At 45.8% G+C, this 21,809-nt stretch overlaps 2 protein-coding genes across 2 annotated transcripts; both read left to right on the top strand.

Annotated features, from left to right (window-relative positions):
- The first annotated feature begins 2,024 nt into the window (after nucleotides 1-2,024).
- On the top strand, nucleotides 2,025-4,269 carry LOC136055241 (homeobox protein vex1-like). The gene is made up of 4 exons (XM_065746959.1): nucleotides 2,025-2,145; nucleotides 3,184-3,471; nucleotides 3,570-3,766; nucleotides 3,867-4,269. The coding sequence occupies exons 2-4, from the start codon at nucleotides 3,204-3,206 to the stop codon at nucleotides 4,167-4,169; spliced, it is 768 nt and encodes a 255-aa protein (XP_065603031.1). The 5' UTR covers nucleotides 2,025-2,145; nucleotides 3,184-3,203; the 3' UTR covers nucleotides 4,170-4,269.
- Nucleotides 4,270-10,478: 6,209 nt separating this feature from the next.
- Nucleotides 10,479-11,817, top strand: LOC136055117 (homeobox protein vent1-like). The gene is made up of 3 exons (XM_065746763.1): nucleotides 10,479-10,722; nucleotides 10,851-11,089; nucleotides 11,440-11,817. Exons 1-3 carry the CDS (start codon nucleotides 10,479-10,481, stop codon nucleotides 11,815-11,817), a joined length of 861 nt encoding a protein of 286 aa, XP_065602835.1.
- Nucleotides 11,818-21,809: the final 9,992 nt, after the last annotated feature.

Genomic DNA, 21,809 nt, shown 5'->3' with positions numbered 1-21,809 from the left:
CAATACTTTTATTTATATATAGTAATTAATAATAATGATAAATCTGCTGCTGGGTAACCCTGCCTCTGTAACAACAGCAGTACATGTTTAAATATAGTTCTGATTCATTACAACATTGATTTCTTTTTTAATGTGGCTGTGTTTGGGTAAGAGCTTACTAAAACCAAGCCATATAAGTGTTTTCTTCATGCAGAACTTGTATTTTTTAAAAGATTTCACTGTCTCTTTAGCTGCTGGTAGCAGCCTTATGGTAAGGGGCCATGGGAGCTCCCAGCATTTTGAGCTGATTTTTATCAGTTCCAAGCATGAACAGAAATTTAGTTTTCATCTATGCATTGTCACTCTGCTTATTCCAGGCTCTCCTGTTTTTCTGCACGTATGGTCTTTTCATTCCTCATGAAAAAATGTAGCTCTTCTTCTGTCAGAGAGGGAAGATACAATAACTGATGATAAAGAGGTTGTTAAGAGGCCACTTGTAATGCATTTAAATCCTAAAGTGATTTCTCAGAAATAGCAATGGTTGGATAAATACGCCAGGACTAAGACAACATTCATGGCACAGCAGCTGCAAGCAGCCCTTGGTTCACTGGGCATTCCTCATTGGGAATTATGCACACCCTCAGATGAACACACAGATGAATCCTGCATGTCCTTAGCTGCCTTTTTACAGTTTTATTGCATCATCACCCTGCTACTCCCAAGGACCTTGTGCTCACTCTACTCCAACCTCACAGGACTTTCCACTGTTAGAAGAAAGAGCAACCTGCTCTTACAAAATGGCAGTCCTTTTGCTCTCATGTACCTTTGTTGCAGAAAGGCAAAATGCTGACAGCCTTCTCCAGTACCTCTTCTGAAGGCACTCGGAAGCTCTCAGTTACTTTCCCTTCAGTTCTTTCAGTGCTTCAGTGGGAAGTAGAGCACAGTCCTTCAGGTTACTCAGCTGCTGGCTCAGTAGGGCAGGATTGGCCTTTGTATTGGAAGATACCGAAAAGCAATTAGTGCTCAAATGCTGGGCTGCTATCCCCAAGTATCTACTATCAGCTGCATAGTTGGCATCCAGGTAGGACTGCCCTGCTCTGCAGAATCTCCTCAGCCTGAGGCCAGTGTTATGTGAATGCATTTCTGCAGAGCTGCCTTGTATAAGTGCTGTTATCTTGGGCTCATCCTGTCCCAACCAAACCTCTACAAAGCCATAACTTGGCCTCTTTGACTGCAGCTTCTGCTTACAAGAAATGCAATGGTCTGTGTCAACTGACAAATCTCAACTCACTTTGGTTTTCCTGAATGCTAAAATGTTTCCTTCTACATCACCTCCGACAGGATGGCTGGGTCTGGGCTGGATCTCGCATTGCTATCCTCAGTCTCCTTTGGTCTTCATGGGCTTCTGACACCTATTTTCATGCTGAAGGTGCTGAGTCCACGGAGAGAAAACTGTCTTGTCTACAAACAACTACAAAACTTACTGTCATTACTTTTCCTAGTGGCAGTTGTGTCAGTGTCTGAGCTCCTTGTCTCCCAGTCCTTGCCGCAGCAAAGTGAGGGGGCAATCTCTTCCTGCTTATTCCTGCAAAAGCCTGAAGACTTCAGGGTGAGCAGGTTTTGTCCCATTGGTAATATCACCTGGTTTTAAACACAGTATTTCTGAATCACAGTTTTGCATGAGGTTTGGAAACAAACACCTGATGAATAATGCATAGGAATAGGAAGAGATTAAGAAATGTTGATAAAATTAAACCAGCTGCTGTTAAATACTGTAGAAATTGCTACATTCAGAAGTCATATGCCATCTATCCAGGATGCTTAAACAATTTATGTATAATGGAAATGACATTTGGTTTAACCTTCTCACAATATGATCAGTTTGTGTTTCTGAGCACTCAACAATTTACTTTTGGCTGTGACATTCGCCTCAGTAAAATGCATTTAATGAACCAGCAGTGTGTAAAGATGTAATTTGTAGCTCAGATGGTAAAAATCTCTTAAAATCTGTAAAGAAATGGTGTGACAGATGTATCAGTGGATGCTCAAACCTGAGATTTTTATTTTACAGAATACCACCATGCATCATGTATTCTCTTTTCCCCATCCAACAACGTGCCGATGCCATTATTATTGACAGAACATAAAGCTGGTGAGGTCCTACAGGTAGACTACTTTATATATGTTTATACTTAGAAATATGTATTTGTTGTATATATATATATATATATGCAGTGTATATAGTATCATACCACGTATGATTTATATGTATGCATATAATTCTATGTAATGGCTCTGGATGAAAAAAAAAACCTGGGTATGAAGGACATATTTATCTCCTTGGGGTGAAATTTTACATTGGCTAGATCTAACAACCATATTTTGAGTGAACTGGAGGTTGAAATGAAGATTTTAGGAAACATAGATGAAGATGGTTTGAGTAAAACTTCTTACTGCACTGACATAAGTAAAAATAGGTGATTTTTTTACCATGACAATTGAAAACATTGAAATTTTTAGATGCAAACTGAATAAGTAGGAGGGATTCAGTCTTTGACCCCCTACTTCAGCCTAAAAAATAGAGCCATGGTTACATTATCGATGACCAGAGAAGTGCATGCTGATATTCCAAGCAGGACTGGCAGATTAACAGAGCAAACTTATTTCTGGTTCACAACTTTTTCCCTCAGCCCCCTCTCCCTGGTGTTTATGCCGCGATGCTGCAACGCCAGCAATGAGTAATGCGTGCCTCGGGCTGTCTGGGGATCACAGTGCTCAGGCCAGAGAAGAGGAAGCTCAGAAGATCCCTTTAGACAGGGGCTCATCTTCTTGAAATGAAAAATGCCGACTCTCGAAGACCCGCCAAGCCCGGGGGAGCGGGTCCCTGTGCGCTCCCCTGGGGTGCATTCCCCAGCGCCATTTGAGGCCGCTCAGCACCATAAATGCCATTTGCATCGGGATAGGATGCAACAAGAGCTGTAAATCACTGACGGTGGAGCGAACACCTCCAGGGGCAGACACGGCGGAGCCGGGCCTCCTCGAGCTGTGGCAATGTGTGAACGGTATCTTTTGTTGAGGGGGGGGGGGAATGATGGCAATTAGACGATACTTATCTGGCTCTTTGATGTGCATTTACACAAACAACGTTTTCCTCCGGGACTTGAGGTATAAAAGAGTCGTGTTTCCCCGCACTCTCCTTCTCAGCAGCTCCAAAACGCCGCAGGATGACTAAGGCTCCTTTCTCCGTGGAGTGGCTGTCCCAGAGCAGCCAGGCCCCCAAGAGTCCCACGCAAGGCACAGCGCGCCGAGCATCGCCCTCGGCCGCCAGCCGCAGGCTCGCTTCAGGCTCCAGACCCGGGGCGAGCGAACGGAGCAAGGAGAAAGGCGCCGGGAAAGGCGGCAGGAGCAACAGGGATCCTTCGGCAGCACCCCTCGCTGCAGGTAACCGCGGCCATCGGTTCCTGTTGGGTGGGAGGGCCGGACGGACTGTGTGTCTCTCCTCGGAGTCAGGGAAGGGATCGAGGCGGGATGTTACTGCGGCGGGCGGGCATCCCTATGGTCTGCCTGACCTTTTTCTCCTCCATCTCCAGGGGCAGCGGGGCAGCCCCCGGAGGAGCGGGGCCAAGAGTGCTCGTGCCCCGAGGAGCCGAGGGGCGGCCGGCGGCTGCGCACGGCGTTCAGCGCCGAGCAGATCAGCACCCTGGAGAGCTCCTTCCAGCGGCACCGCTACCTGGGTGCCGCCGAGCGCCGCAAGCTGGCGGGCAGGATGCGGCTCTCCGAAGTGCAGGTGAGCGCGGTGCGGGGGGGCCGGGGGGAACGACGCGGTGGGAGGCGGCTGATAGTATAGTAAGGGATCTCAATTCTTGGCCCGTTCCCTTTTCCCTCAGATCAAGACTTGGTTTCAGAACCGAAGGATGAAGCTCAAGAGGCAGCTGCAGGAGTTGAGGCCGGAGCCTTTCTGCACGCCACCGCTCCCCTTCGGACCTCAGATGTCTCTGCCACTCACTTACGTGGCCCGACCGCCGCCTCTGCCCGGGCATGAAGCTGCCCCCGGGGGCTTTGCCTTGGCAGCGCTGCCAGCACCCACTCTGGACATCAGCAGCGCCTGTAGAGCACAGCCTGTGGGGTTCTGGGCAGCACCCTGCTTTGTAGGGTACAGGGATCCCAGGGCTTTCTTGCTGAGTGTCTGACCCGCTGTTACGGACTGTGACTAAGGACGATTTGCACTAATGATAACTATCCGGGCTGCCCCTGCCTGCATCTGCCTGCTAGGTTTCTGGTGCAGCACTGAGCAAGGAATTCTGTATGCACTGGGTGATCCAGATCATGGACTTCATGCCAAGCTTCCTGTCAAATTCAAACATAGTGGGGTAAATAGTAGCACAAATGGAATCACCTAGCAAACCTAAACATTTTTGCAGCTTTCATCAGAATTTGTCACAAAGACTGACAACTATTTATCCTGCCCTGAAAGAGGGCTCCTCCCCATTAAATGAAACATAGTCCTTATTTTCTAGATCTGTTCTAACCCTAGTAGAGGAAGAATAATCTTTCTTGTGTTGTACCTTGCAATTTACTGAGGATACGTGCAAAAAGCATGAATTTCCCCACCGTTCCCTAAAACAGTTGTCCAGTCTCTTAGCTGCTTCCCATATGGCACTTCGGGAGGTGGCTGTGCTTTTAACTAGATACATTGGGAACTAGTTACCAATATTTATTACTGGGCCTGCAATGACAGCAGAATTTGTATTGGAGCCCTTAAAATAGTACATAGAATATGTTTTTTAAGATATAAAAAGTTGACTTTCTATAAAAATATGAAAATACATCACCACAATTTCATGGGTGGCCTCAGTGGATTAACAAGGGTCTCTTGCATAAAACAGATCTTAAGAAGGTCTTGGATCTTGGGATCTGCTCTTGCAACTTGTAGTATCTCAGTATCTTGCTTGTGCCTAATGGGGTATGAGAGTCATTATCAAAAGAAATGCAATGCTTCAAAGCTGTTTTTCTCTAAATGGCAGTAAAATTTGTTACCATTGTGCTATGCACTTTTTATTTGAATAATGCTCATGATTTGATAATGTCTAATGATTTGATCAAAATGACCTGATTTTAGGCTAGAGAAAGGGCTCTGAAAAATGACCCTTGACTGTTGTAAGTCATCATAAATGTTTCAAAGCTAATTGTGAACTAACATGAGAAGAGCAATAAACATTTCCATCACTTTAGAGCTGATCTTGGGTTATTAGATTTCTGGTGCACTTGTAATCTGGGCTTTTATCATGAATGGTCTGAATGTCCTCTGCTAGTCATTCTTGAACACAATTCATTTTTTATACAGGGATCAATGTCATTTGTATACATTCACCTGGTACAAAGTAACTGTATGCCTCTAAAGGCCTTGGTCTTCAATTTTTCCAAATAGCTCCCACATTCGGAAGTCTCAGTTATTTTAATCCATGCTGCATTTTGCTGAGCCTTTTGGGATTGCTATTTGCCTACAGATGCACTGTTAATGTGGCTCTAATGCAGGGGTTTTGGAAAAGCAATAGAGACTTAGGTGTTATCGATCTTCCTCAGGTTTTTCAGAAAGATATCAGTTTAACGAAATTTGCTGAGAGGAGATAAAAAAAATCAAACTGAATGAAGTAATATTTTTCAAATTCAAGTATTACTGAAATGAGTATATCGATTTGGAGGGAAAAAAAAAAGGGGGGGGGGGGGAAGGGAGAGAAATCTGAAATTCTATTGCTCTCTCTCATACATCATTAGGAAACTGAAATGTCTCCAAAATGTTCTCCAGTGGTGAACAATTGCTCCAAAGCAGAGACATTTTAGAGACAGCAATACATTCAAGATCGATAAGTATTCAGGTTGCCTGAAAGAAAAAAACAAACCCTAAAGAGAGTCAAACCAACTGTCCAGTTTTTAAGGAGCAGCACACAAGGAACCCAGACAGTTTGCTCACCCCACGGAGCACCATCAGAACAGCTCCTGGTGATGTCTCAGGGCCAGGACGGAGACATACAACTCTCAGGGAGGCTAGGCTGGGGTTGTTGCAAAGCTGGGGAACAGCCTGTCCCCAAGCAAATGGGGGAGCGAGGGAGATGAAAGGGCTCGAGGAAGAGAACAATATGCTCCCACCCGCAGAGGGGAAGCCACTTCCCAAGGGTCGGGATTGGCTGGGGGTAGGGGTTGATGGGGGTGGGATGGGATGAGATTTAATATGAGGCCATGCAAACCTGGCCTAACTGCACCTTTCCACGTGCAAGCGTGGCTCTTCGGGGTCACTTTCCTCTCTGCGTAAAGGTTTAGAAGAGGCCAGAGGCCCCTGGTGCTACAGTTTAACCCTAGTGCGGCTGCAGGGACAAGCAGGGCTGAGGAGCCGCCAGGGAGTCGAGGGTGCTTGACGAGTTAATGGACCTGAGTCCTGCGGTCCTCACACAGGCAGGTCCTAGCAGGCTTCCTGGGCTTGGTCTGACTACGGGGGTAATCTGGATGTACGAGCTGCAGAGCCGACAGCGAGAGAAAAGCCGAGCTCTGTTCGGGAAGGTGCTAATAATCACCTAACATAAACTCGTTGGTCATATATATGCTCAACAAACAAAAAGCCTTGCCGCTGTTGGCAGCCACAGCTTGCAAATATTGTCCTATACCCCGAAGTCTGTTCCAGCGAACGCGAAGGGTAACGCTCGTTTGACTGAGCACATAAAGCTACGAGACCCCTACAAACATCTTAACAATCTTTAAAACTACACCGGGGCTCTGTGCCGGCTGGAGGCGGAAAACAAACAAAAACAAACACAAAAAGCAGGGAGCAAGGCACAGCTCTCCCTCGCGGGCCGCTCGCCCCGGGGCTGACGGCGCTCACGGGCACGGCAGGGAACCTGCACTGCTCCACCACCGCGAGCTCCTTCATTTCAACACCCCCTTTGTGTCTTTAATCACATCACAGCCACCACCGGGGCAGGAATGCTGCCGGCGGGACAAAGCTCTGCCTGCGAGCACCCCGCAAATGGCCGGGCCGGGCGGCTGAGCCGGGGAGGAGCGGTTTGGCGCTGGCGGCTCTCGACGTAGGGGCTGTATAACCTGAAAACGGGTTTCCCTGGGGAGGAAAAAGGAGTGGGAGGGCAAAACTCCGACTTCAAAGCCTTTCTCCCCGCAGTGCGTGCGCAACCTGATTGAATTAGCACCGCGGTAATGGGAGAGAGTCGGCTGCAGCCAGCGCGTTAACGCCTGTCCCAATTTGGCGAGAGCAACCAACAGGGGAAGGGGTGGGAATAGGGCCGGGTGCCCCCCTGCAGCTCCCAGACACTGTGGAGCCACAGGCGGCACCTGTTAACGAACCAGGTGAAGTGATTCGGCGTTGTGTGCTAATCGGGAGGGATCTCGCACCGCCGGGCCATTATGTCTAATTGCGGCCCATTATCTCTTTCTTTGATAAGTAATTAGATGGCAATTAACTTGATAAATCCAACCGAAAAGAGAGGGGAGAGAAAGAGGAGAGGTCTTCTGGGCTCAGCTCATCGTGTTGGAAGGTTTTGTCTCTTATCCTTTATAACTGTCCATTACATTTTTAAGCCCCGAGCTGGTGCTGTTTGTAAAGGCGTTTGGTAGGGAACCAGCAGCGGACTGGAATTCGAGAGGCGAGGTGCTTAAGTTCCCATCTCAGCTCTCAGTTACTCTTCCTGGGCAATTGCGAACAACTGTGGAGGTGTCACCATTCCCCGGGCAGCGCGGGATGGCGCGCGTGGGAATTCGACTCCCGCTCCGGTTTGCTCTGACTCGCATCGAGGCTATCTCGGCTCTTTGTCCATCCGTCGCGCAAAGAGCTGAATGGCAATCCCGTGATAAATCGCTCTTAATGCAAAGCGTGCGTTTGCTCCCACAGTGCTGAATGGCAATAGCTGCGGCGTGTGAGCCGAGAGGGTGCAGGGCCCCGGCTGAGTCAGAGCATTTGTTATTTATGGTGTGTCGGCCCGCATTGTTCCCGTGGGCAAAGGAGCGCCTGGTGATGGCCCTGTTAGTGTTCACGGCTACTTCAAACAGAAAGCATCCATTCCGAAACAATCGATCTCGTTGATGCCTAATTGGCTATCTAATAGCACCTATCAGGACATCAAAGGGCGCGCTGGATAACCTAGTTAGCGTTTCCAAAGGGGAGCAGTGAAGGATACAAACAGTGATCAGCGGTCCCACCGCCCCCGAGCTGAGCTGTGAGCCCAGCCGTGCGCTGGTGGCCGCGTCCCTTCCCGTAAGTGGCTGGAACGGCTCCCGCTGCCTCGGGATCTCGCCTAGAAAGTTGCCTAGTTATGCTAGAAATTATTTTGCTTGAGAGGGATTTTTTTTTATTTTTTTTTCTGATTTTTGGCCATAGTTTCTATTGCTGTTGCGCAAAAATAGGTGGGAGTCTAAGTATGATAATAGACGTGGTTGCACCAGCACTATTCTTAGAGAATACGAATACTTCAGCTCCTAGTAGTAGCTCCGGGGAGACCTGAAAGTGCCTTTCAGTATCTAAAGGAGGATTATAAGAAAGAGGGGGACGGACTCTTTAGCGGGATCTGTTGTGATGGGACAAGGGAAGAATGTATCAGACAATATGGGGAGATTTATATTGGATGTAAGGGAGAAGTTTTTCACAGTAAGAACGGTGAGGCACTGGCACAGGTTGCTCAGGGGGCTCGTGGATGCCCCATCCCTGAGGGCACTCAAGATCAGACTGGACGGGGCTCTGAACACCTCATGGAGCTGTAGGTGTCCCTGTTCAGTGCAGGAGAGTTGGACCAGATGGCTTTTAAGGGTCTCTTCCAACTCAAATGATTCTATGACTCTAGTGAAGTGCAAGCTTCTAGAATCTGGTAAAGGGGAAGTGCCAGTGATGTATGTATTTTTAATGGCAGATAGAACTCCAGCAATACAAAATCTAAAGTGATAAAAAAAAATGGAGCAGGAAAGAAACAAAATCTCCTCTAAGCACCATATTTCTGTAAGAGGTGAGGAGGGGATTTCAGTGCCCTGTCAGATCATCAAAGTTCCCAAGTTTCTCAAGTCGGCACCTCTTCCTGGTGGGAGCTGCAACAGCCCGGTGATACCTCTTACCCCTTCCCCATCTGTTCCGAGGTTTTGTGGTCCACAGATGTGGCTACCACCTCCCCTGGGGTGGGGGTGGAGAATCCTAGGGAGTTAAACATCTAATTTAATAGACAATTCAAATTAGATAATAAAGAAAAAGGGTCTCAGACCTCGCAAACTTTCAGCAAACAGTGGACAAGTCAACTGCTTCCCCTCCCTACATGACATATGGTGTCATAAGGTCTCTTCAGGTATGGCACTGATTCGAGTCTCTAAGTGCCTGGCCATGGGGATGAAGCGTCCCTCGGTAGCTGCTCATTGCTCTGTGCCCATGGGGTGATTCTGGGCATGGCACTGGCCTCATCCTGCTGAAGAATCAGCAGGGATACCCTTTCCCCTGGGGGAGCACTGTTTGCAGGTGTGTGCTCAGCTCAGTAGCTGCTGAATCCCAGCAGTTTCTGAGTACTTCAGCATTTGGTCCTTGTGGGTCAGTTGGGTTCTGCATTTACATGCATTGCATCCCATAAAATAAAGTTTTGTGCACGAGCTGCATGATGAAGCCTAGGCTCCTCAGACAGGATTTACCCAGGTGTGAGGTTATTCAGAAATGACTGTTCTGAAATAAGGTAGAAATAGTGAGAACAGTGTTGCATTTATTTCTGTAAGAAGAGAGGCCGTGCACAGCCATTCGGGAATAGCTATTAAATTTGGAAGTGATTCAAATCAATGTGCAAATTCTGAGCTTTTTTGGGGAACCTATTGATTTGAACCTGTGAGGTTTAAAAAGACCTCTGATACAAGGCTGTGTAAGGTGTTTGCATTGCTCCTGTTCCTGGGTTGTACTGCTCCCCCACTGTCGGGGCTAGGGTTAGGCAGTGCGGGCTGGAGGAGTCGGTAACATAATGTGCTCATCCTACCGTCCATGGAGTTATTATGGGAATGTTTGAAAGGATGAAAATGAGCAGCACGAATATGGTTTTCTCTCAGATCCGGGGAGTTGGTTTGGTTGAGGAATATGGCGTATATACGGATTATTACTTATAGAGGGCTCTCTCGGTGCTGTTTTCGGATCTGTAGCACACGGGGTCCCGCGGCCGGAGAGGGAGCGGGTAAAAACCTCGATAACAGCGACATCGGTATCTTTAAACGCCCCTTTGCGGGGCTGGGCCGGCCCTTGCCCTGCCCTCCGGGGGATAGGGGCAGGTTTGCACTTCAAGGGGGTTTTCCCGGCCCCTCAGACACGCTGGAGCCGGGGCCTTGTAGACATTTGCCAGTCGTGTGAACTTTCTTCCTCGCTGGCAGCTGTTATCTCTGCTCGATTCCCACTTTGATGTGGCTTCACACTTGCAAACGAGTCCGTTCGGGTCTGGAGCACCTGTATAAGAGCTGATCGAGGTCGGCAGCCCCAGCCCCTCTCCGCCATGAGCCAAGCTGAGTTTCCCCTGGCAGAGCCCAAATCCCACATGGTGCGGTCCCATATCTGCTGCGTGCCCCCTCCCCGCCCCCCCACCTCGCTGGACCGCGGCCGCAATCCCCTCCTGGCCATGGCCGAGCCCCGACGGCAGGGTGCGAGGACGGAGCAGCCCTCGTCCTGCCAGCCCGGCGTGGAGCGGCGGAACGGGACCGGTCCCCAGGAGCCCCGCGAGCAGTTCCCGTCGGAGCCAGGTGGGTGAGAGGGTGGGGGTCAGGAAGGGTGTAGAAGAAGGGTGTGGGCGGGTGTGTGTCGGGACTTCAGCTCGCGTCTGCAGCCGGGGGAAGAGGCCTCACCGCCGCCCCGTCCATCCATTCTGCAGCCTCCGACAACGGCTGGCTGAGCGCCGACGAGTCCTCGGGCTACGAGAGCGAGAGCGCGGGTGGGGAGCACTCGGAAGCGGAGGTGCAATGCGAGAACCGCGGGCGGCAGCGCCGGGCGCGGACCGCCTTCAGCTCGGAGCAGGTGTGCCGGCTGGAAAAGACCTTCCAGCGCCAGAAGTACTTGGGAGCCTCGGAGCGGAGGAAGCTGGCGGCTGACCTGCAGCTCTCGGAGGTCCAGGTGTGTGCTGGCTGTCTCGCATGGCTGCGCTGTGCCGATCTGGCGGTCTTCGGCTGGGTCCCGCTATTTAATACCTAACAAGTTAACTAGCCAGCCCTCGATGTACATCTAGTTGTGCGTATCTTGCAAACCTTATAGACGTTCTTTAATGCCTTAAAGTAATTCATCCATAACCCGTCCCCATTCTGATCCTCCGTGCATAGTTAGATCGAGCATCAGTCCCACCCAGTCAATTAAAGCAAAGAGAACACGTGGAAAGGTCCGGTGTACTGCCGTTGTTTGTACTTTGCACCTGTAAGCAAAATACTGAGCCGTTTCTTCCACCCCCACACCTCCCTCTTGTTTCTTAGGTTAAGACCTGGTTTCAGAACAGGAGGATGAAACTGAAGAGGCAAATCCAGGACCAACAGCACAGCCTCATGACTCCCGCTCCACTTTACAGCTTCCCCCCGGGAACCACCCCGCCAGCCCTCTTTCCTGATAAGGGCTTTCCGTTGTCTTTCCACTATCCTTTTGTTCCACAGCACCAGAGACTCCTGCCTCTTCTCCCGGTGTCTGCGGTGCAGCTCGGCTTCTCAGTCCCCAGATACGATGTTTTGCAAAGCACCTACCACTTCAAGGCAAATGAGCTGCCGTGCTACCATCAACGCTTGCTTTCTCCTCATCCTTCTTTCTGTCCTGTAATTCAGAATAAAATGGACGATCAGTGTCATCCTGTGTATGCCTGATAGCGAAAATAGAACATAGCAGGCAAAGGGGAAAAATGATGAATGATGTAATGGTCTCTGCTCAGATGAATCTTTTCGTCTAATTTGTAATCATATGCATTTATTTTTTTAAGTTAAGTGCAAAGAGTAATAATTTTATATTTGTACTAACTAGCATTAAAATTTATTGGATGTTGTGTCTCCTAGTCTTCTTTATATCTCACCTTATAGGTTCATAGGTTCATTAGGTTGGAAAGGACTCTTTCAAAAAGTTTTAATTTTTCCCTAAATACTTCTATCTTCCTTTGATTTCTAGATGTGCTGAAGATACTGTAAGCACAATTGAAATGTATAATGATGTTATATAGCTATGATGCACTTACAGTTTGTGCCCACAGCCTCTTTTGTACCTGCAGCTGCTGAGAGGGAACTGAAGGAACAAAAGCCAGAGCAGAAACTTGCATTTGCAAGATTTCCCACAGTGTAGGACAAAATTAAGTTTAACATGGAATGGGAATTGCACATCTCCAGTTTTCACGTGTACATAAATTGATAGGTGTTACATGCACGAAGTGTGTACAGGTTTCACTCATGAACTGCTATGTGGATAATGGGAAAGAATTAAAATATTGCACACCCATTGCCTGACTTTCCTGCGGCCACACTGAGGGAGATTCTGTATGCTGTTAAATTTGAGAGCCTGAACCTTACCAGCTGTATTGTACCGTGTTTGAGGCACAGCAAAGGAGGAAGATGAAGGTGAGTTTTCTTCTGAGTATTAATTGATGTATTGCTTCACATTTCCAGTCTGTTTTCCACTCAAGAGCTCCGTGTTAATCACAGATGTTCATTAAGCTGATGCGTTTTTTAAACAGTGATTAAATAGTTCAAATATTCAGTATGGAGTTCTAAAGTTTTACGATTACCAAAACCAGTATCTCGAAAAAGATTTAAAAGCATAATTAGCGTTCTGTTAATAGTCATATTATCTAAATGAGATTTTAATCTGCAAATTTAGCCTTTGATTCCCCACTGAATGCTCACGGTAATTGCATATTTTGAAACATTCTTTAGGTAAATTGATGCTTTTGGGAGAAGCATTTGAAGGAATCGGCTTCAGTTTTTTGCTCTAATGATCCTGAAACTTGATTTTTCCTTTCCCATTAGGAAAAAGTGTTTCTTCTTAGGCTCACGGTTTTCACTCCTCTCTGGAAGGGATTAATTAACACATTTCCTTTAGAATTTAATGAAGTTTATTCCGTTTATCTAAATGCATTAAAAAATAGATTGATTGCTGCAATGTAGTTTCAATTTTCTCCTTTTCACCCTCCATCCCAGGGGCTGGGAGAGTTTTAGTGTAGTAGCCTGGGGGCTCCTCACCTTTGAAACAGTGTCTAATGCTGATTCAGTCTTAATACTAACAGGCGCAGTGTTGGCAGCAAACTTGCTGGTCAGTGGAAGAAGCAGTGTCTGGAATTTATGGGGTAACTGGTTATGAGTTGCCACACTGTTTTCTCTGGGTTATAGTCTGTCAGCACAGTGACAGATTAATGCATCTTCTGTCCCTTCAGCTGCTGGGTTACATCTCAGAGCAAAGTCCAGGTGGGGCAGGGAGGAAAGAGGTGTGGGTGTACTGGGAGAGGGGATTTCCTTTGAGTAACAAAGGTGGGTTGTTCCCCCTCCCAACCCTGTAAGGTATGGGTGCTTCTTGATTGTGTAGTTGGTAATTAGGTTTTGGGGTATTGCACCAGAGGAAATAATCAGAAGAGAAGTCCATCTCCTATGTTACTATCCCTTGTCCTCTCCCAAAAACTGTACATTCAGCTTTGCTCCCCTCAGCCCCAAAACATGAGTGGTGGGGGTCAGAAGCATTGTACAATAGGTTTGTAGGCTATGTTTGTCAACTTCTGTTTATTCATAGTATCTACCTAGGAAGGAGCTATCTTATTATTTTTATTAGAGAATGCAAAGTTAATTAGCTTTCAGCTAACAATCAGGTTAGGATAGTCGGGGCAAGAGAGATGTAATCACACCTGCTGGTGCTGTTGCTCTATACTCATGCAGAATACACTTCTCACTACCAAGTTACAGCTGAAGCTGTAGATGCAATAACAAACAAATATTTCAATTTTTTTGAGTGATGTATTAGAACAAAACTTGAGTGTTTTCAACAGTAGATTTTAATTACAATCACATTTGTCACTGGCATTAAAAAAAGATGATTGACAATTAATTCCTTAGCTTCCTCTTTTTAAATGCAGCCAGATAAAGGAGAAGTGACTTTAGGGACTGCAAAATAGACACATGAAATACGGTATTAGATAACTTGTTGGAGTTTGGTTAGAGGGCTGATAACTATTGTATCATTTTCATTTAAATTTATTTACTGTTAACAAGCCTTTCCTTAAAAGCCCCTAGTCTTGTACAGCTATTCATTATATTCTCCACATATTTAGTAACTAAGTGATGAAATACATGGAAATATAAGAAGTGCTCCCTTTTTCCAGGAGCTCCATGTGATTATAGGCTATTTTCTGAAAACTAACTTCTGGACAAGGAGCGTTCAGTACAGCAAACTGAAGACTGCAGAAGTTTTGAGTCTTCTGCCTCCATTCTCAATATTATACTTTGAGGTTGTTGTTTCTTTTTAACATTAGAAAAAGAAAATTAAGAAGTAAGTCAGCCATATATTTAATATAACTAAATAAATAATTACTCTTTAGATATTTAGCAGATTACAGATGATCTTTGGTGTTGTTAACAAGAAGGAAGGTAGGGCTGGAACCTCAGTCCTTTGTGGTCGTTGGTTAAAGTCACGGCTGGAATCACAGCAGAGTACGAAGGCAGTGCTGGGCCTTGAGGAAAAAGTAAGGCTGTGTTTGGCAAAGCCGTCTGCGGGAGCTGAGCTGGAACAGGGGGCACCAGCAGGGTCGGGCCTGGCCCTGCCGGGAGGAGGGGAGAGCTGGGGGCAGCGGATACACTGGCATCCATCCCATGGAGACAGCTGGGTGTCACCGTATCCGGGTAACAGTGATAGGGCAGGAATAGGCCTGAGACGAGGGCTTCCACCCTGGCGTCCTGCGTCTCTCGTTTAAATTTCATGCGGCGATTTTGAAACCAGGTTTTTATCTGGGGATAAGAAAGGAAAAGTCAAGAACCACCCACTCCTCTCCGTTCCACGCAGTGATGCGCCCTGCTGCGGGGTGGCAGCTACAAGACGTGGGGCTGATAACGCTGCTCTGGTAGAAGGCGCAGCCCAAGTGGGGCAGGGTTGATCCCTCAAAGCCATCGCATTTAGGCATCGTGTTATAAGAACGACCAGAAAGCCGGTATTTACGAGTCAATGCAAACTCACGCAGCCTTACCAGCTGAAGCGGGGATACCGTCTCGCCGCGGTCGTGCGCGGCTGTGGGGCAGAGCCGGCTGCAGTCCCGCCTCACTCCTCTCTCCTCCCTCCCTCCCGCCCCACGCCCGCACACCTGGCTCTGCGACAGGTCCAGCTCCGCCGCCAGCCGCCTCTTCTCGCTGGCGCCGATGTAGCGCTGCTCGCGGAAGCTCCGCTCGAGCTCCTGCAGCTGCGCCGCCGAGAACTTGGTGCGGGGCCGCGCACCGCCTCCCGCCTCCGCCTCGTGCGCGGGGCCGAGCCGCCGCGGAGCCGCCCGTGCTGCGGGACGGGAGCGGGGCGTCGGCTGCGGGGGGGCGACGTGGGCAGTGCCGCGCGTGCCGCTGCCATTCCCCCGACGGCCGCCAGCAGCGGTCCCGGCGCGGCTCTCCCCGTTGCCTCCGCCGCGGCTGCTTTGCGCCAACCACTCCACCGAGAAGCGGCCCTTCTCCATATGACGGTGGGGCTCTCCCCGTTCTCTGAAACCGTGCCGACCCCCGGGGCAAACATTTAAAGCACCTTCCGCGGCGTGGCTCGCCGAGCATCAAATGAGGCCGAGAACAAAGGACCCCGTTGAGAGGCCTTTAATCTCCCTCTCAGGTGATTGTTACATCCGTCTAATCTCTGAGCTCCGCAGTTAGCGGGGCTAGAGGCTGCCTGACCTGGCGCCAAGTTCAGCCCTGAGTCACCCCCTGGCCGCGCACCGCTGATAACCGCATCGCGGCCTGAGCTGCCGTTGTGCCCCCGACTCGAAACACACCACGATTTTCAGTCTTTATCTCCCTGGGACGAAGGGCGAGGATTCAGAAGGGGCTGGTGACAATGAAGAGAGGGCTCTTTTGCGAGAGCTAACCCCAGATTTGGAGCTCCTCTTGCCCGCTTGGTGGAATCCTCTTGCCTTTCTATCAGCAAAGCAATCTGAGGTATGAATAAGTACTCCTCGGGGAAAATATGGAGCTCAGGTATCTCTCCATGATGCCCATAGGTAACGTGTTGCTCTTTGTCAGCTCAGGGTGCGCTGGTGCTGTTTGAACTTGGAGCTTTTCACTGCTGCCCGTGAGGCTGAGGGCCGAGATAAGAGCTTTCTTTGTTCTCTGAAGTGCACGGTGCAATTGCTGACTTGTGTTTGTGCGGTATCCGATTGTTAAAGAGGTTTTCGAGGAGGAAAGAGCTGCAAGCAGATTACAGGGGCGTCAGCAGTTTGTTAGGTCAGGTCGTTTGCTAGAAATCGAATTGGGAAGTTCTCAGTCCTCTAATAGGGAATAGAACGGGTTAATTCTTATGAATTCATCTAAGACTAAGACTGGGTGGTGAAATCATGCTTCAGGATGTCGGACAGGACAAGAAAGGCTGAGAAAATGACCAGTTGGTTTCAAATATGTCCGTTCGTGTCTTAAAACGTCTCCTTTCCCCACACCCCAAGAAACGTGTGCATTTCAAAGTAAACAGTTCTGATGTTTTTATAAAGTAGATCAAAGAAAGAGCAGTGTAAGATCTGTTCAGAGGCAGTCTGTTCGAGGATGATTCAGATAAGGGTGAGAAAAGAACCGCTTTTAGGGTCTGAAGTGGGCTTGGGATGGCACTGTCCTTATCCTCTGCAAACACGGGCTAACACATTTACGGGTTGTTTCAGTAAACAGCCGCCACTGCTTGAGTTTATACAGCCAGAGATAATGAACTAGCTTTCACACAGAGCCGAACGTGTTTGAGACATCATGTTAATTCGGAGACTTCAAAGAAATCCATGTCACGGCGAAGTATTTGCAGTGAGCTGGCAAAAGTCAAATAATGCCACCCTTCAGGCCGTGTTCCTTTAAGATTGCCTATATTTTCTAAGGCAATCACGGTTTTTTTTTTTCCTCTCATAAAATGCAGTAGGAATTACGTGCCCTTTTGTTAAGAATGCAGGAACCTGATGCGACGTTTTTAGAAGCTGCTTTCAGAATCCTCCATACATATGTCTGCAGATCTTTTGTTGTCCTTGTTATTGAGAACAGTTCTCTTGAATGTCAAGTTGGGCGCTTTGTTTCTCTCTCTCTCTCTCTCTCTCTCTCTCTTTTTTAAGAGATGCCCCACCCACAGCGATCTGACTTTTAACACTACCAAAATGCAAGTTACAACTTATAACTGTCCCTTAAATGAATGAAAACAAACAAATCCAGAGAAATTTGTAGGAGGAGACTGTTGCTAAGTCTTCTTTCATGGCAATGAGTCATAAGAACATTCAGAATCATTTGTCTGAAATGGACCATTACACGCAGTTTTAGTTAGCTCCTAGTCCTCTAAACAGCTCTAGAGTTTTAAGCATGTAATAAAGTCAATTAATCGTAAATATGCATGGTTGAACGTATTGATCAGAGGTGTGTAGAGAGCTTACTGTGCTGGCCGGAATCCTGCATGTTAGTCCTGGAAGTAATGAGTTTTGTTTGGAAAAATTGTAAAGACAGTCAACTTCTTAAGTGAATCATTACAATGTATTTAGTGTTACAGATAGCATCTAATCGGAAGGAGCAGTAAAACATAACTCCTTTATGTTGTTGTTTCTACGTGTTAATTATTATTGTGCTTATGCTAATGGATGAACAACAAAGGGAGTTCCGATATGACAGTTCTGAAATTTGCATTTTATTGTTACTACGGGGTTTAGCGTGCTTTGTTTTATTTCTGTAGTATTTATTTATTTATTTTACCCGTCCTGATTGGAACAATTGCTTTTATAGCTTTTGGGAGAAAGCTTTAGTTCGACTAACAGGAAATCATTACATAATTTTTGTCGTTATTGCATGAATTTTCAGATTCATGAAAGGCTTCTGTTGCCTCCTCTCCTTTTTTTTCTTCTACTTCAGACTGAATCACCTAAGAAAACCTTTATATAATTTGTACTTAAGAAGGCTGGAATAGAGATTTCTACCTTGTCCAGTGTATACTGATAAACAAATATCTTTTGGGAAGAGAGGGGAAAGAGTAATCTCAATTCTTTCATTTGCTCTTAACAAAACCTCACACAGATTTAAATCAGAATTACTCTGAGTGCTGATGCTGAGGATAATGCAATTGCTTTTAAAACAATACAAGTATTTTTAAATTATAGTTGAAGTAGTACAACACAGACATACTGTGCTGCTTCTTAGACAACACAACATATTGGGAACAATATATATATATTTTGTCTTGGTATAATTGTTAGCAGAATACTATGCTCTAAGATGAGGTGGTCGTGGTAGCTGTCCTTGTTTTAAATACTGCCACATTTCTTGTAGACAGAAAAGAAGTCATAACGTCAAAACTTTGTGACATCATGTAACTGCACTATAAAAATTCTTAGTGTCCTCCTATGTTATAATCTCATTATTAAAACAGAACAAAAAAACTAAACCAAAACATTTTTTGTTCAACACCATCGTTTTCCTTTAGAATCTTTCTGCCAGTTTTTCTTCTGTTGACATTATACATTTTTTTATTTTTCCTCTCTTCATCAGTAGAACAAAACTAGAAGAGGGCACGTATGTGGCTAAGAAAGTTATAAACGTGAGAATGGCTCATGTTTTCAGAGGCTAACGTTCGTGCTTTGTGTGTTATGACAGTGGTTTAATTGAGGCGCAGTTTGAAGCGCTCCTCACACCCTTCAAAGGATTTTGATGGCGTAATTATAAAGCTGTGAGTGAACACCACGCGAGGGCAATTACAATTTAAAGGGTCATTGCTGCGTGTTTCTAGTTAGTAATTATCATTCAGTAGATCCTGTGTTGAAGTACCTATCTGGTCTTTCATTGATTGTTAGTCCTTTCCACGATCACTTAGGCGACAGAAAAAACAATGACCAAAATTTTAAGGTTGGTCTAGGGAGGTGTACTGGATGCGTAACTGTTCTGCATGTTAGGCTGTGAAATAGTGATAAACCTTCATGACTGAGTTCCTGTCTTCTTTTGGTTATTTCAGTGCACTGCCTTATGGTAATTAATGTATTTTAGTTATTGCATCAGCTGTGAAGAAAATCAATAGTTGTTCAGCATTGGTTTGGTTACAAAAAATATTAACCTGTAGCAGCTTTTTTTTTTTTTTTTCAGTGCAGTTGCATTGGAGTTATTTACATAATGAAGTGCACCGAGGATTAATTCAATTATTTGAAAAAATTCTGAGGACACTCATTCATTTCTGACTTGAATGAAAGATGCACTCAGCTAAAATGATAGGCTTTTACTAGAACTTAGAACAGGAGGGAGATTTCAGGAGTTGTCTCCATGCACTTTCTTACGTGCTCCTCTGATCTGTCAGAGTCTGCTTAGGTTTTCTGCTGGTAGTAAACAAATGCAAAAGCAATAATCAGGTGTCTTTTTAGCAGCTGTGAGAGCTAAACCCAAAAGGCTGGGTGAGTTCTGTGTCTTGTGCAGAGGACTGCTTGAACTATGGAAGAGGAAGAAATGGGGTGATTCCTACTAGTCATGAACAGTACTGTTGTTGGTTTTTCTTTATAGGTGATCAGTTTTTACATTCAAGAGGTCAGTACAGCTGTTCTTTGTCCAGATGGAGAGACTAAGGTAAGAAGTACTTTGTTTATAGTCAAAATGGTGATTTACAGAGATAAATTCAAGTAGAAGAGCTTAAATGGAAATTGGTATTGGTTACGTGGCTATATTCATGTTTACATGGAAGGATTATGTAACATTATGTATTTAAAACTGTAGATTTAACTCCATGTCAGTGACATTCATCCCATAATTAGCTATCAGTGTTTAGTTTTTCATACAGGCTAAACACATGTAATTTCCACTGATCAGTAAAAAATAACTCTATTTCAATACAGCTGTTTCTATAAACTGTTGTTCATCTTACATCTTTGCCAGCTAGCAAAATTATGTGTATTAATCAAGGGAATACCATTTTTCCCAACAGATAATCAACTAACCTCTGTAGGAAGACCTCTTAGAAAGTTCTAGAAACATTTAAGGAAGCTCTCTGAAATCTAATTTCCACATTTAGATGTGCTCAGAAAAGCAAATAAAACGATTATGGCTTATTTACAAAGAAAAAAAGAACTTAAAGTACATACTCTATTTTTGTGCACTGCAGAAAAAACATTTCGGATCTATACTTATGTTCATTGAATTAGTGCTCTAAAGGCAGTGTTTAGAATTCTCAGCTACTTCTTCCCCAAGAGAGTGGTCAGGCACTGCACAGGCTGCCCAGGGAGGTAGTGGGGTCACTGACCCTGCAGGTGTTCGAGAAACATATAGATGCAGATGTTGTAGTGAGGTACGTGGTTTGGTGGGAAATACTGGTGACAGGTGGACAGTTGGACTGGATGATCTTGGAGGTCTTCTCCAACCTTTTTGATGCAGTGACTGATATGGCTTGATATCTTAATTTCTAGAGTGTCTGTACATGGTAGGACATATGCACACATGCACGTGTAACAGAGTGGTGATTAAATAATATATAATTTTTAAAGTTATTTTCACTTCATAGCTTCCTCTTTGCCAGCTGAATACTGATTAGAATAGTTTGATTCAGCATGTTTTCTATTCTTTGCTGCTATACTTCAAAGTGAATGATGCTTGCTTGCATTGTGTAGGACCTTTTATAGCAGTGCTGAATTATGTCACTTCAAGCACTTCATAGTACTCAAAGCAGAATCTGCTAATGGGTGAAAAGCATGCACTTCCGTTTGTTATTTAATACATATATCTGTAATTCAGCAATAGTTAAATAATAACTTAGTTTTAACAGTGCATTATTGCTGTAAATGGATAGTCTGTAGTCTGCTACTGTTTGCAATCTCCCTTTGACAGTGGGTGATGTTTTCTTTGCGTAAGAGATTTCACTGAGAAAGGGAAAAAATAATTACAATGGAACAGCGCTGCTTATTTGGAGTTAAAATTGAAGTAGTGCTCAATCTGAATTTAAACCTCCCTGACACACTATGAGACCCAAAATAAACAAATACCCTTGCATTTTTCTTATTAAAAAAGTGACCTTTTCACACAGGAAATTTGAGCCTCACAAGATAAATAAGTTGACAGCAGTTCTTTGATATATCATTGCTACTTCTTTGTTGTGAGTTTTTCCTTTCTGCTTTCCCTTCACTTGCTGAACACATTTCTAAACCTATGTCTGACAAAGCTTTGATCCTGTAGAATGAACAAGGACACTTAAGGAGGAAATATGATGTATAGGAACAGGAAGGCTGAATTCAGACTGTATTGTAATATGTGTCATATGAGGTGGAATTGATTTTGTATGAACAATTCTGTGTTTGTTTTAACTTTTTAGCTCTTAGTAGGTTACTTAATAATTTTATAGACTTACTGAGAACAAAACAACAACAAAAACAATGTGGGTGTGTATCAAAGCTCTCTGTGTTTTGCTAATTATCGTAATAACGATGTCAGTACTATTATTAGTTCTGAAGGAGGTTGTATTACAGAAACACCCTGCTTTGTGTGTGGGGGGGAGGGGAGGGGGGGGGATGTGTTGGACTCTATCTATGGACGTCCCTTCCAACTCCTACAATTCTGTGATTTGAAAACAGAAGAAGGCAGAAATAACATGATGATGGCCAAGAGTCTTCCCTCCCTCGTGTCATCATATGCATCCCCGGTCCTTCCTGCATCTCTGCTCTCATAAGCCTGGT

The sequence above is a fragment of the Cyrtonyx montezumae genome, unplaced genomic scaffold, assembly GCF_038088225.1.
Source record: "Cyrtonyx montezumae isolate F1298 unplaced genomic scaffold, pur_monq_1.0 scaffold_4, whole genome shotgun sequence".
Taxonomy (NCBI): domain Eukaryota; kingdom Metazoa; phylum Chordata; class Aves; order Galliformes; family Odontophoridae; genus Cyrtonyx; species Cyrtonyx montezumae.
This window is presented reverse-complemented; position numbering and strand designations above follow the sequence as displayed.